The 13,537-nt window shown below is 44.5% G+C and overlaps 1 protein-coding gene across 1 annotated transcript; it reads left to right on the forward strand.

Annotated features, from left to right (window-relative positions):
- The first annotated feature begins 2,228 nt into the window (after positions 1-2,228).
- GRP (gastrin releasing peptide) lies at positions 2,229-8,733 on the forward strand. The gene is made up of 2 exons (XM_008057518.1): positions 2,229-2,447; positions 8,362-8,733. The coding sequence occupies exons 1-2, from the start codon at positions 2,232-2,234 to the stop codon at positions 8,413-8,415; spliced, it is 270 nt and encodes an 89-aa protein (XP_008055709.1). The 5' UTR covers positions 2,229-2,231; the 3' UTR covers positions 8,416-8,733.
- Positions 8,734-13,537: the final 4,804 nt, after the last annotated feature.

The raw sequence follows: 13,537 nt of genomic DNA on the forward strand, positions 1-13,537 counted from the left end.
GCAAGGTTATTAAGTGGATATCCAGGCACCAGGTTGACCAAGCAGATGAGTGGGGAGCTAGTCATTCAGGATTTCATCCTTCTCTTGGGATGGTATCCCCAGCCTTGAGATTGTGTGAAGTATCATGTCATTAGCAATTTGGCACGTGTTCACACAGCAATGCTGTAAAATCTCATTTTAAGACTCCCCAGTACACACAGAATTAATATTTCTGAGTCACATAATGATATAACTGATACCTAACCCCACTTCTTTTTATAGCATTAGAAAGCCTTTTGTATACCTGATCTTCCTTCCAGACCCCAGAATGATTTTTAGCTATCTCATAGTCTTAAGAAGTTGAGGACACTGCAAAGCTGTATAATATAGCGAAGTCTCCACTGTGAGTTGATTTTAATCCTAGAATTTATGCTTACATCTATGTGACCTCTGGCAAGTCTCGTTTTCACCCAACCTATTACCATATGGATCAAATGAAATAACACACATTTAAACGCACATTTAAACTAAATTGCAACACACATGAAAGCAATAAATACAACGAGAGCTTCTACGAAGGGGCTTCTTTCCATGTAAAGAGAGTGAAGATCTTTCAAAAATTATCCCCTTGATGTTTGTCTTAAATATTTCTGACGTCAATGTTGGGTCCACAAAGACATTTTTCCATGTGTGCTTCGTATTAAAAGCACCATGTTTTACTGATACTAGAAATTCAAAAGTGCCATAAAGCCCAGTGACAGAGAGAGGAAGGACAAAGCAACTGAAGAAAGTAGATAACGTAAGTATATTTAAGCAAGAGGTGAAAGAATGCTTTTTTTTTTTTAAGAAACAAGGTCTTGCTCTGTTACTCAGGTTAGAGTATCGCGGTGCTATCATAGCTCACTGCAACCTTGAATTCCTGGGTTCAAGCGATCCCCTTACTTCAGCTTCCTGAGTAGCTGGGACTATCAGTATGCACCACCATGCCCAGCAAAGTTTTTATTTTTTGTAGAGATGGGGTCTTGTCATGTTGCCCAGGCTGCTCTTGACCTCCCGGCCTCAAGAAATCCTCCCACCTCAGCCTCCCAAAGCACTGGCGTGATCCATTGCACCCAGTACAGTCCTTGAATTCTATATGCTCTTCGGATTCTATGTTATCCTTTCTTGCATGCATGAATTTCTATGTTTTTAGTGACTTGGCCTTTTCAACAGCACTTTTTACTAATTTACATAATGGGTCCACGCTCCTGGAGCCATTGATAGACTTTCACTGACCACATCAGACATCCACGACCAAATCCTGCTTTTATGTGACTGGGAAGTGGTATTCAACTTTTTTCAACTTGTTTTTCATTATACACCTAACAAACTGTTATTTCTAGGTTAAGTTTCCCAGATTCAGCCTCAGCTAAAATTCTGAGAAAGTTTAAATGAAAAATTCCTTTGATACTTTTATATGACAGATAAAAGGAAAGCAACACTTTAAAAAAAAATCATACGAAGAAAAGCACTCGGGCTTTTATTTTCAGCAGCGATTCAGAATTGGCTAGTGGAGAGGTTTAAACTCTGTCTTTCAGTTGGGAATAGAATTTGGTGCACACAGAATTGAAGATAGAATTTTCAATATGAAAGGTTTCTCTAGTCCACCCTGTTCATTCTATAGTTGAGATGGGAAGGCAAAATGACTTGGCAGAAGCCACCTAACTCGTTAGTGGAGGTGCTGGACTGAAACCCAGGGCTCCTGGGTTGCCGTCCCGAATTCTGTCCTGCCCATGACACATTTCAAAACCTGCCCATGATTGATGAACTAACCCCCAATAATAAAACGCTATTTATGCTGCATTAAGGAGGAATCAGCACCAACATAATCGGTGTCCTTTTACATTTCTCATTCATTCATTTCCAGTGGTTACATTTGTGGCATTCTGGGTTTTTTGTTGTTGTGGTTTTGTTTGTTTTTTCACCTTTAACTTTTTAATTTTAAAATTGTGGGGTACGATTCAGGGTGAGGTATACAAATATTCATTGTGCAGGTGCCCTTGTTGATGAGGTGTGTCCCCCTTCCCCAGGCATTTTCCCACTCCTGCCAATCCCACCTCCTCACTGCCCCACGCTCCTGCAGTTTCCCGTTACTGTCAATCCTTGTCTTATAGCATCACGATAGTTGTTCAAGGTCCGCTTATGAGTGAGAACATGTGATACTCAGTTCTTTGTTTCTGTGTGTGCTTTTTTTTTTTTTAACAGGGCATTTAATGGGGAAAAAGAGCACGGGAGAGTCCCCTCCCGTTTCTGAGGGAGGTAACCTGAAGCAGCCCCTGGGAGAGTACATCCAGTGGGAAGAAGCCGCACGGAATTTGCTGGGTCTCATAGAAGCCATGGGGAACAGAAGCCGCCAGCCACCTGCACACGAGCACCCGGGCAGTCGCCAGCCTCCTTGGAATTCAGACAGCAGCAGCAACTTCAAAGATGTAGGTTCAAAACACAAAGGTAAAGCAGACAGGAGAGGTGGGTGGGAGCCACTGGGGAGAGCTGGAAGGAGAGAAAGTTTAATCAGGGAAGAATAAACTCATTTGGGATGCTAAGCCTTCCCAGATGCCACAAGAGGCTCACACCGAGACAGGCTAAGCAGTTTGGCAGAGGCTTTCCATACAGTCTTCTTCTTTTTGACAGAATAGCTTATTTCTCCCCTTAGCACATCTAAGGGATATTGATTCCAAACTCCAGTGTTGGAGTCCTATCAGTCATTTTATTTAGCAATTAGCTTCTATTTGTAATTGTGCATTGATGGGAGTTTTTAACTGCCAGGTCCTTCCAGAATGTTTTGACGGTGAGTCCATAGAGGATTTGAGTAAGTCCCCGTCAAACTACAGATTCTATGTTTATTTTTGATGAGCACTGGCAGAGGAGCCTATTTCACAGATGTTCTTTTTTTGTTTGTTTTTGTTTTTTGGGTTTTTTTTGAATTGGAGTCTCACTCTGTCGCCCAGACTGGAGTACAGTGGCCGCTCCCAGCCACCGCAGCCTTGACCTGCTGGGCTCCGGCGATTCTTCTGCCTCAGCCTTCCAAGTAGCCGGAATTACAGGCATGCACTACCACGCCCGGCTGATTTTTTTGATTTATTGTAGAGATGAGGTCTCGCTGCCCAGGTGGGTCTCGAACCTGCGGGCTCAGGCAATCCACTCACCTCAGCCTCCCAAAGGTGCGGGATTACAGGCTGAGCCACCGAGCCCGGCTCTTTTTTTTTTTTATTTTTAATTTATTTTTACTTATTTATTGTTGGGTCAGAGTCTCACTCTGTCACTCAGGCTGGAGTGCAGTGGCATGATCATGGCTACTGCAGCCTTGACCTGCTGGGCTCAGGTGATCCTTCTGCCTCAGTCTTCCAAGTAACTGGAACTATAGGCATGTGCCACCATGCCGGGCTTATTGCTTGCTTGCTTGATTGATTGTAGAGATGAGGTCTCACCAAGTTGCCCAGGCTGGTCTCGAACTCAGGAACTCAGGCAATCGGCTCGCCTGAGTCTTCCAAAGTGCTGGGATGACAGGCGTGAGCCACCACACCCGGTTCACAGATGTTTCTAGAGGGCAGCATTCTTGTTTGCTACTTTATACGCAAAGTAGTACTTCATATTTATTCCAAGATTACATACTCCGGTTTCACACTCATATTTCAAAACTTGGTGAACGTATCCGAGTTCAACAGATTCATCCTGCATATAATTTTGTGGGGGATAGGAGAAAAAGAATTATACCAAACTGGCAGTGTTTAAGATACTGAACAGGATAAAGGAGAGAATACAATTTATAGGAAAAAAACAAGACAATTGAAAATCAGGTGATTATCATCAGCTTTTAAGACGTTTCCATGGAAAGTATAATAAAAGGCCAAAATAATAATTGCAATGACAGTAACGATAACGGCTAGTTTTCGTGAGCATTTCTATCATCTGGGTATTGGGTTAAGTCGTTTCCCTCCACATCCTTGCTTTTTGCTCTCACCAATCTGAGAAGGAAGCTTCTATTATTCTCTCCATGTTAGAGTGAGGTACTAAGACTAGACACACAGCTTTTCACCGATGAGACCTGGGCAGTAGGCTGTGCTCAGTCTGCTTCAGCCTGTGCCAGGCAAGACATCTTCCAGGGAATGGTCCTCACTGATCTGAATCAGGAAGGCTGCAGGATGCAGTAGCAGGCCTTGCTTCTCGCAAGAGCCTGGAGAACTTCTCCTTCCCTCTGTCAGGGTGGGTAACTTTTTGATGGATGGCCCTTTACAGAGTCTTAGGGCTGACTTTACCAAGCCTCAGCTGGCTTCTCTGGAGGGAGGCCTTGTATTCCACTGCCCTTCCGTCTACTGTGAATTTTCTGAGCTAAATGCAAACTAAACCCCAAGGCACCTAGAGGGAAAGTCTCTAGAAGCTTTTATTCAGAAAGAAAATCTGGATTAAATGAACCAATACAAAAGTAAGTACCAACTTTGTGCAAAGTCCTGAGCGCCTCTCACCTGGTCCACACCTGTGTCTTAGGTGCTGCGTGATCAGTCCTGCTCTGTGTTGACAGATCCCATACTCTGAGGGCTCTGTGAACTGGTGAGAGACAATAGCTCCTAGCTGGCCATGCCTTTTCCTGGTCAAGGGCTTTGCTGGAGTTCCTGCGGGTGGGTCCTCATTTGTCTGAAGAGTTACAAAAATCGCCACCGCAAAGCTCTTGAAAGTAATTTTTACAGACCTTGAAATGGACTTTCCCCCGGAGCTCATTCACAAAATATTCCCCTTACCAACACACACAGTCACATTATCAATCTTTAGTGCCTCATTCTGGAACCAAACCGCAATGTCCAGTTTGACCTGGTTTATTTCCTGAGCCTGGCTCTGCCTGTGCCTGGAATCTTTTGAAAAAGTTAACTCCTTAAGGATCAAACATTTTCCACCACATTCAGAAGAATATTCTGTAAGCCTTCAAAGGCAATTACAAAAAACATAGCTGTACAAAGGTCTCTGGTATCACAGGATGAACTGAATAAGTGGCAGGAGAGAGTGACTGCTTTAGGAACAGTACTTACCCCACGTGAGCTGATCAAGGCCATCTTTTTGTCATCAGGCCTTTTTTCTTTTCTACCTTTTTTTTTCCTCTTGGGAGTCTTCTTACTCTGTTTTCTTGGTTAGAGTGCAGTGACATGATTACGGCTCACTGCAGCCTTGACTATCTGGGCCCAGGCAATCCTTCCTCCTCAGCCTTCCAAGTAGCTTGGACTATAGGCATGTGCCACCATGCCTGGCTAATTTGTTGACTTTTGTACAGATGAGGTCTTGCTATGTTGCCCAGGCTGGCCTTGAACTCCTGGGCTCAAGCAATCCTCTTGACTTGGCCTCCCAATGTGTTGGGATTACAGGCGTGAACCACCACGCCTGGCCTCTACTTTTTAAATGGACTGTTTTTCTTTCCACAAGTTTAGAAAGCCTGTCCCATTTCATTCCACCTCCAGTTGAATCATTTAGTTTTTGAACTGAATATTGAATATTTTGTGGTTTAGTTGTCGCACACATTGGCACTATTCTTTTGGCTATATTTCCCAGTTGTGAGAAATATTGGTTTAGCCTTTGCGGAGACCAAAACATTTTATTCCACCTCAATGAAAGTATGGCCTTATGAAAATTGAAAACGTCTTACAATGATTTTATTCAAAAAGAAGGCGTGCCAAGAGAATAGTTCTCTCAGAAATCCATCTCTATCCCAGTGTTAGAGGGAGGCTTAATAACTTAGCTGAGCACTGCCAGAATTAGCAGCAGTTTTCAGAGGCTGAAGGACTTTTCTTAAAATTAAAAATTATCCACATATGCTCTCTTCTCCCATTTGAGTAGTAAAACATCAAGTTCTGTTGCCCAACTCTCCCAGAGCTGTTGTTAGACACTCTAAGCATTTCCTATGTTTTGATGACAAAGATATTTACTTAAATCACAAAACAGGTGTATCGTGTGCGCTGAATCGAGATGACTATATCATGGAAACAGCTCCAGAATTTTCATAGCAATTATGGCCAGCAATGTTCCAGGGGAACTTTAATCTTTCTTTTTTTTTTCTGAGTTGAGGTCTCACTCTGTCCTCCGAGTTAGAGTGCAGTGGCACGATCGTGATTTGCCTTTGCCTTGATCTCCTGGATTCAGGCGACCCTTCCGCCTCAGCTTCCTGAGTAGCTGGGACTACAGGCGCGTACCACCATACCTGGCTTATTTATTTATTAAGTTTTGGAGAGACGAGGTCTCACTATGCTGTTCAGTCTGGTCTCGAACTCCTGAGCTCAAGCAAACCTCTCGCCTCTGCTTCCCAAAGTGCTGGGATTACAGGCACGAGCCACTGCATCCGGCCTAATCTTTCTTTTGACTGTGCCCTTCTCACAAATCTTTTACTTATACTCTACAGTCAATGCAACTTGTACCCCATGGTTTCTGGAACATAAAACGGAGTTCAGGTTGACTCCAGGGCCTCACCCATAATCCCGGATGTGGTTGTGGATTGTTCTGAGTTTCAGTGTAGGTTTAAGTTGGACTTTGGGTTCCTTTTGTAATTTGGACCGTCCATGACTCTTTGCAACCTGATTTTTTTTTTTATTATTAAATTTAGAGGACATGAAGAAAGGAGGCCGGGAAACAAGATAGAGAGGCTGTTATGGAAAGGAATTAAATGTCTGTGTTTGTCCTCACTTTCAAGGGCCTGCTCCCACTGTCCCATCAAATCAGTACAGAGAATAGGAAAGTTTTGCTTCTGAATATTTGAAATGCTCCAAAGAAACCTCCAAATATAGAAAAAGTGGCCAGGCGTGGTGGCTCACACCTGTAATCCCAGCATTTTGGGAGACTGAGCCGGGAGGATTGCTTGAGTCCAGGAGTTCAAGACCAGCCTGGGCAACATAGTGAGACTTCGACTCCACAAAAAATTATCTGGGCATGGTGGTGTGCACCTGTAGTCCCGGCTACTCAGGAAGCTGAGGTGGGAGGATCACTTGAGCCCAGGAAGTTGAGCTAGGATCATGCCACTGTATTCCAGCATAGGTAACAGAGTAAGATCCCATCTCAAAAAAAAAATATATGTATATAGTGTGTGTATATAGTGTATATATACATACACACATACATATATACAACAACATATGATTAAGAATATTAATAACCCTCTGATAACACTGACAGTTTTTATGCAGAAGCAGAGTGAAGTCAGCCTCGTTCTCAAATATAGACCCTTTCTACTTCCCAACCATGGGCCTTTCATCTTCTGAGTTCCATGACTCTCTTTTTCCTTTTAGCTTTACTTCCATTCTCCTGAGCCAAACCTCTCATATTCAATCTTTCGAGCCAACGGGGAGATTCTATGGATTTTTTTCCTACACCTCGGCTGGCCCCTTTTATGACCAGTGACTCATAAGGCAAGACAGATGGCGTCTTCAGGCTGACAGCCCTTAATGGTACAGCCTGGGCTCATGGAGGAAAGCAAAGCTAATTGGCATGTGTGGGAACTGAACCCCAGGCCCTGGGCTCATTAGCGCTTGGCCAGAACAGTTCAGCCACCGAGCAGGTAGCAGTTTGCCCAAGAATATCAGTAGTTCCTTTATTAGAAACAAATGACTGGTCTGGAAGTTGGGAACGCTGAATGGCCGGAGAATCCTGGGAAAAGTAATAAACTCTTGTCTAGATGAAAAGTGTTTTCTCATCTCAGCGGGTAAAGGGTGCTCTATGGAAATAAAGAAGAATTTTAAAATTATAACTCCTCTTTCTTTCTTCAGCCTTAGTTAAATTGAGCAGAAGCCACAACAAGCAAACCACAGTCAGTTTAGAATTGGCAGAAACCCAAATTAACGCCTCTTAGCAAGTCGCCCACTCCACTACCGTTTACAGTTGTAGGTTTGTAGTGTGTCATTGTGTTTCTGAATTACAGCCACTAGCTCTGATTTGTGTAACGAGGCATTGTCAAAGTAAGCAAAGTGAGAATTCAAATTCTGCAGTCCCCAAGTACCCTACTCAGTGGCTACTCTAGTAATAAGTTCCCAGGGGATAATACATTTAGTTGCCAACACGGGTTAAAACATACCTGAGTACTCAATCAGGGTAGGAATTAAGCTAATGGAACAAAAAAAAAGAGGAAGTTGATTTCTCTCTCCATGGGATAGGTGTGATTCTCAAACGTTACCTGTCTTGAATCACCTGCAGTTGAAAACACAGATTGCTGGGTTCCAGACCCAGTTTCCTGTTTAGTAGGTCTGGGGTTGACCCAATATCTTGCCTTTCTAACAAGCTTCCAAGTGATGCTAGAGCTTTATTGGGAATGGATTTACTTCTAGTGTGAGACTTCAGCTCACTATGTTTGCTTAACTCTCTCTAATATTTCTTAAGTTGGTAGACTCTCTGCTCCAGGTTGTCAACGTGAAGGAAGCCACCCCCAGCTGAACGGACAGTGACAGTGATGGCTTCTCTCAAAGGAGAAAAACCAAACCCTTAAGAGACTGCATTCTGCAAGCATCAATTCGACTGAATCATCAACAAGATTTCCTCTGTGCAAAATATTTAACTATTCTTGTATCTTTTAACCTTGACCGAATTTATGATTTTCAAGCAGCCTCTTCTGGTTTGAATTTGTTTGCTGTGCACAATTGTCCAAAAAGCGTCTTCCAATCAATGCTTTTAACATCTAGGCTGTCTGTTGATTAGATTCAAGACCCTGAGCTGTTACCATTCTCAATAAAAGCTTAAACACATTGTCCAAAAGGCAGGTTATTCTCTTATTTCAATCCCAGATGAGCGGACCGCATGGCAGACATGAACAAAACAGCTCGATAACATTCTTGTGTGCTCGCTGATTAAGTCAGGCTTATACTCTCCTTCTGAAGGTCACTTACTGAACCCTCACGGTGATTTAACAGCCTTTCTAAAGGCTACCACTGGGAACTTGTGCTCACTTTTTTCATTGCCCTCGGATGGACTAGGTTGAAGATGGACACTGGCCCTACCCAGAATATCACTTAAGAATATCACTTAAGAATTCCCTTATCTTTAGCCCCTACCATGTCCAGGCATTTTCCTGATGTTATCAATAGATGTCTCATAATAGTTTTGTAAGCTGAGAATTATCATTTCCCATTTAAAAGATGAGGAGACAAGCCTGGGTAACATAGTGAGACCTCGTGTCTACAAAAAATAAAAAAAATCAGCCGGATATGGTGGCGTGCCTGTAGTCCCCAGCAACTCAGGAGGCTGAGGCGGGAAGGATCGCTTGAGCCCAGGAGGTCAAGGCTACAGTGAGCCATGATCATGCCCCTGCACTGCAACCTGGGTGACAGAGTGAGACTCCAACTCAAAACAAAACAAAACAGACTAGGAAACAGAATTAGAAACAGGTGTCTTGCCTAAGGTGACTTAGTGGATAGAACTGGGATCCAGACCTCTAGAGCCACCAGGTTTTCTGCATTAACCTAATTTTTAAACCACTCTTTCAGTATATTTAAGCCTAGCAAGTCTTACTGTTTCTTCAGAATTTCATTGCCAGTCTGGGAGAAATCATTCCCGGTGCCAGATTTAGTTAGCACCACGACAAAAGAATAAGATGAATTTGAGAGATTTCCTTCCATTTTCAGAGAATGTGGCCTGGCAGTTGGTTAACACTCACCAGTTCCATTTTTATCATGACATTTGCACATTAACAGATTTTGAAGCTTTTTGCCATATGTTTAGGTTTGCTTCATTTAGGAAAATCACATTTGAAACCTTAAAGAGATTTATCTTGCTCTTGTTTTGATTGTCTAGGAACTACACAAGAGGTGGTGTGTTCTAATTTCCTTTTAAACCATGTTGATTCACAACTTAGAGCCAGACTTGGGGAAATACGTGGAATGTGTTTTCAGTGTTACCACCTTCCTCTTCCACTGTTCCCTATCGTGGGGCTTTCTTGGCCTTTTCCCCAAGAACTTGCTCCTGGGCTGCATCAACTAAAGCTCCCATCACGAAGGTGTAAGTCCTCTCACTGGTTTACCTTTCAACAGGACACTCATAAAAAACCTTCCAAACCCAGAGCATGCTTTCCCTAACAGTGGCATTTCAGACGGAGAGAAGAAGTTTCCTGGACATGGGGCAACGCTCCTGGAATAACCCCACCTAGAGACGATCACTTGTTTGGTTGTCTCACAAGGGAAGACATAGGCGATCGTGTGTTTTAGCAGCCATCTTTTTTCCCACCAGTTCTGATAAGACATAAGAACAGCTCACTCAGTTCTCCTGACCTTCGCAGGGCTCTCCTTACCAAGTCCAAGAGACAGTCTTTTTTGAGAGACATGCTTTTCCCTACAAAGAGAGCTTTTTCAAACTGATTTTGCAAGTGGTGTTGCATCATTTTCTGTGTGTGCCTGCTGGGTCAACTGATTTTTAGCATCCTCGGGTGGAAAATGAGAAACTTATGAGTGGATATTAGGCGGGGAAGACCAGAGAAATGGGCTCAAGCCTTAGCTTTGGGCAGGTTCAAAGCCCAAAGCCATGCCACTAATCAGGGTGATGAGATGGGTACCCTAGAAGCTGGAACCATGCTGTAGAACTACCCGGGTCTGCGTTCTCCTCCACTGCCTCTTACGTTGCCTGCACCTGGCATGACATCCTTGAAAACCTCCTCCAGCCAGGGTCCCTTCCAAATCAGTCTTAAAGGAGTGCCTCTGATTGGTGGAACCTAGATCACCTACCCGTATCGACCTAGATCACCTACCCGTATCGAGCTGCAGTGGCAGCTGGGAAATGTAGTTTTTAGGATGCGACTTTGGGAACACAGGACTGAAATAGTGAGACCCTTATCAAAATGGAGAGAGGACAGCCGGACACGGTGCCTTACGCCTGTAAATCCCAGCATTTTGGGAGGCCGAGGTGGGAGATCGCTTGAGCCCGGGGGTTTCAGACCAGCCCAGGCAACACATCAAGACTTTGTCTCTCCAAAAAAAAGGTGGCACGCACCTGTAGTCCTAGCTACTGGGGAGGCTGAGGCAGAAGGATCGCCTGAGTCCAGGAGGTCGAGGCTGCAGGTAAGCTGTGATCGGGCCTCTATACTCTAGTTTGGGTGGCAGAGTGAGGTTCTGACTCAAACAAATGAATAAAACAAAATAAAAAACGGAGAGGGTGTTCAAAGACATCATCAACAACAAATAACATGTCCCCTCCCCCTCCTGCCCCCCCAAAGAATTTCCCCTTGGATTCCTGCCCATTTCTGCTCTAAAGACCAGTCAGCACCCAGCCTGCACCTCTGGGAAGACAGCAGCTGGTGTCCTCTACAGCGCTCAGGCCAGGTGTGTATACACAGCACTGCCAGAAGAGAGGACGGCTTTTAAGAGGGGAAAATATCTAGAAATCCTTGCAGCAACGCAAGAGAATCAAGAGGAAGAATCCAAAAGGGAAGAAAGCCATAGTAGCCTTACATTTTGTTCTTTTAAAGACAGTCTTTTTTTTTTCGAGTGCCAGAGGGCGGATTGCTCTGGTAATTTGACAGTCTTTGCCTATGATGGGAGGTTCAATCACACACCGAGCAGGCATTTCCAGCAGTGCGGTACAATTTCTAGCCCCAGAAGGCCCACCTTTCGGTTCCTGCTGGGGGTACTTGGTATCATCACAGAGCATTTTAACCCAGCCTGAATCTAAAGAGATAGGGGCACTGTGACATTCACTCCCTCAGCCACGGGCTGCTTCAGAGGATATGAAAGAACTCAGACAGCACGAACACATTCAGACAACATGAAACAACGCTCTGAGGAGGGACCCACAGAGACGAACTACTGCCATTCCCACAGCAAAGGAACGGTGTTGGCCGGTGTTGGCTCACGCCTACCTTCCCAGCATTTTGGGAGGCCGAGACAGGAGGCTCGCTTGAGCCCAGGAGTTTGAGACCAGCCTGAGCAACGTAGGGAGGCCTCGTCTTTCCAAAAAAATCAAAAGATGAGCTGGTTTGGTGGCATGAGCCTGTAGTCCCAGCTCCTTGAGAGGCAGAAGGATCACTTGAACCCAGGAGGAGGTCAAGGCTGTGGTGAGCCATGATCACGCCACTGCACACCAGGCTGGGCAACAAAGTGAGACCCTGGCTCAATTAAAAAAAAAAAAAAAAAGAACGGTGCTTATCACGTGCATGGAACAGTCTCCTCACTTCACCTCTCAGGACTCTGTGTCTTCCAGTTAATCGTCTTAAATGAGATAAGATACAGGAACGTCTCTCCATCACCCTGCGTCCCGTCTTCCCACCCACTCTACCTGGTCCATATATGTTATATAACATACACACATGTACACATCACATGTATACGTGACAGACAAAAAGAGATGGGGAGGGTCACTGGGTCAAAGTCTCATGATAAAAACATGATTATTTTTATTTTCTAAAACCCCTCCCTTGTCTCTTGATTGATTTAGCTCCAAGAGTTCTTACATATATTTACAACTATAAAATTCTACTCTGAAGTTAATTATTTCCAAATAAGGGGTATGCCCTATTGACTTATACTGATTTACAATCCAGTGCTCTCTTTTTAGAAACACCTGGCACTCTGGCTGTCATTTATATCGATTTCCTCTTATCTCATAAGAAATCTAAGGACTAGCAGTGCAGGTCAGTGCAGAGATCCAGGATTCAGAGCCACAATCTTTGTGATTTTCTTCAATGTCTTTTCACAATCAGTCACAAGATGGCTGCTGCAGCGCCAGCCAACACACCCCAGCTTCATTCAGAAAAAAGAAAGGAAAACAGAAAAAGGTAGAGGCTATATCATGAAAGCAAAGCTTTCTCAGAAATCCTCAGCCTCTGTGTTCTGGTCAGAACCGTATCACATGACCACTTCTAGCAGCAAAGAAAGCTGAGAAATGTTATTTTTTGGATAAGGATGTTGGTTCTACGTCACCTACCTGCCCCCATGAAAAAAAACAAAACAAAATGTGTTTATTTAGTAAGGAAAAGAAGAGGATGGATATTGGGCGGGCCACTGGCAGTGTCTGCCATGCCAGCCATTATTGAATCCTGGGAAAGAACCAAGCGGGAGGTAGTGGATCAAGCCTGACGTGACGGGAAGACTTCTGGACAATAGGCCTCCATGTTTAATTGGAAGTTGTCCCGTCCCATCTCTCTCTCTCTTTTTTTTTTTTTGAGTTGGAGTCTCACTCTGTTGTCCAGGCTGGAGTGCATTGGCACACCCGTGGCCACCCAAGCATCAACCTGCTGGGCTCTGGCGATCCTTCCGCCTTAGTCTTCCAAGTAGCCGGAACTACGGGCACACGCTGCCACGTCCGGCTAATTTTTGGTTTATTGTAGGGATGAGATCTCGCCAAGCTGCCCGGGTGGGTCTCGAACCCGCAGCCTCAGGCAATCCACTCGCCTCAGCCTCCCAAAGTGCTGGGATGACAGGCTGAGCCACCGAGCCCGTCCTCGTATCTCATTCTGAATGGCAAGAACCAGAAAACCCTGGTTTGCAGGTAGTATGCTTTCTTCATGGCCTCGCTGAAAACCAGAGGCTGTAGGCTGGGCATGGTGGCTCACGCCTATCATCCCAGCACTATGGGA

This window comes from Carlito syrichta, unplaced genomic scaffold (genome assembly GCF_000164805.1).
Source record: "Carlito syrichta isolate Samal-C Ts95f unplaced genomic scaffold, Tarsius_syrichta-2.0.1 Scaffold303038, whole genome shotgun sequence".
Lineage (NCBI taxonomy): Eukaryota > Metazoa > Chordata > Mammalia > Primates > Tarsiidae > Carlito > Carlito syrichta.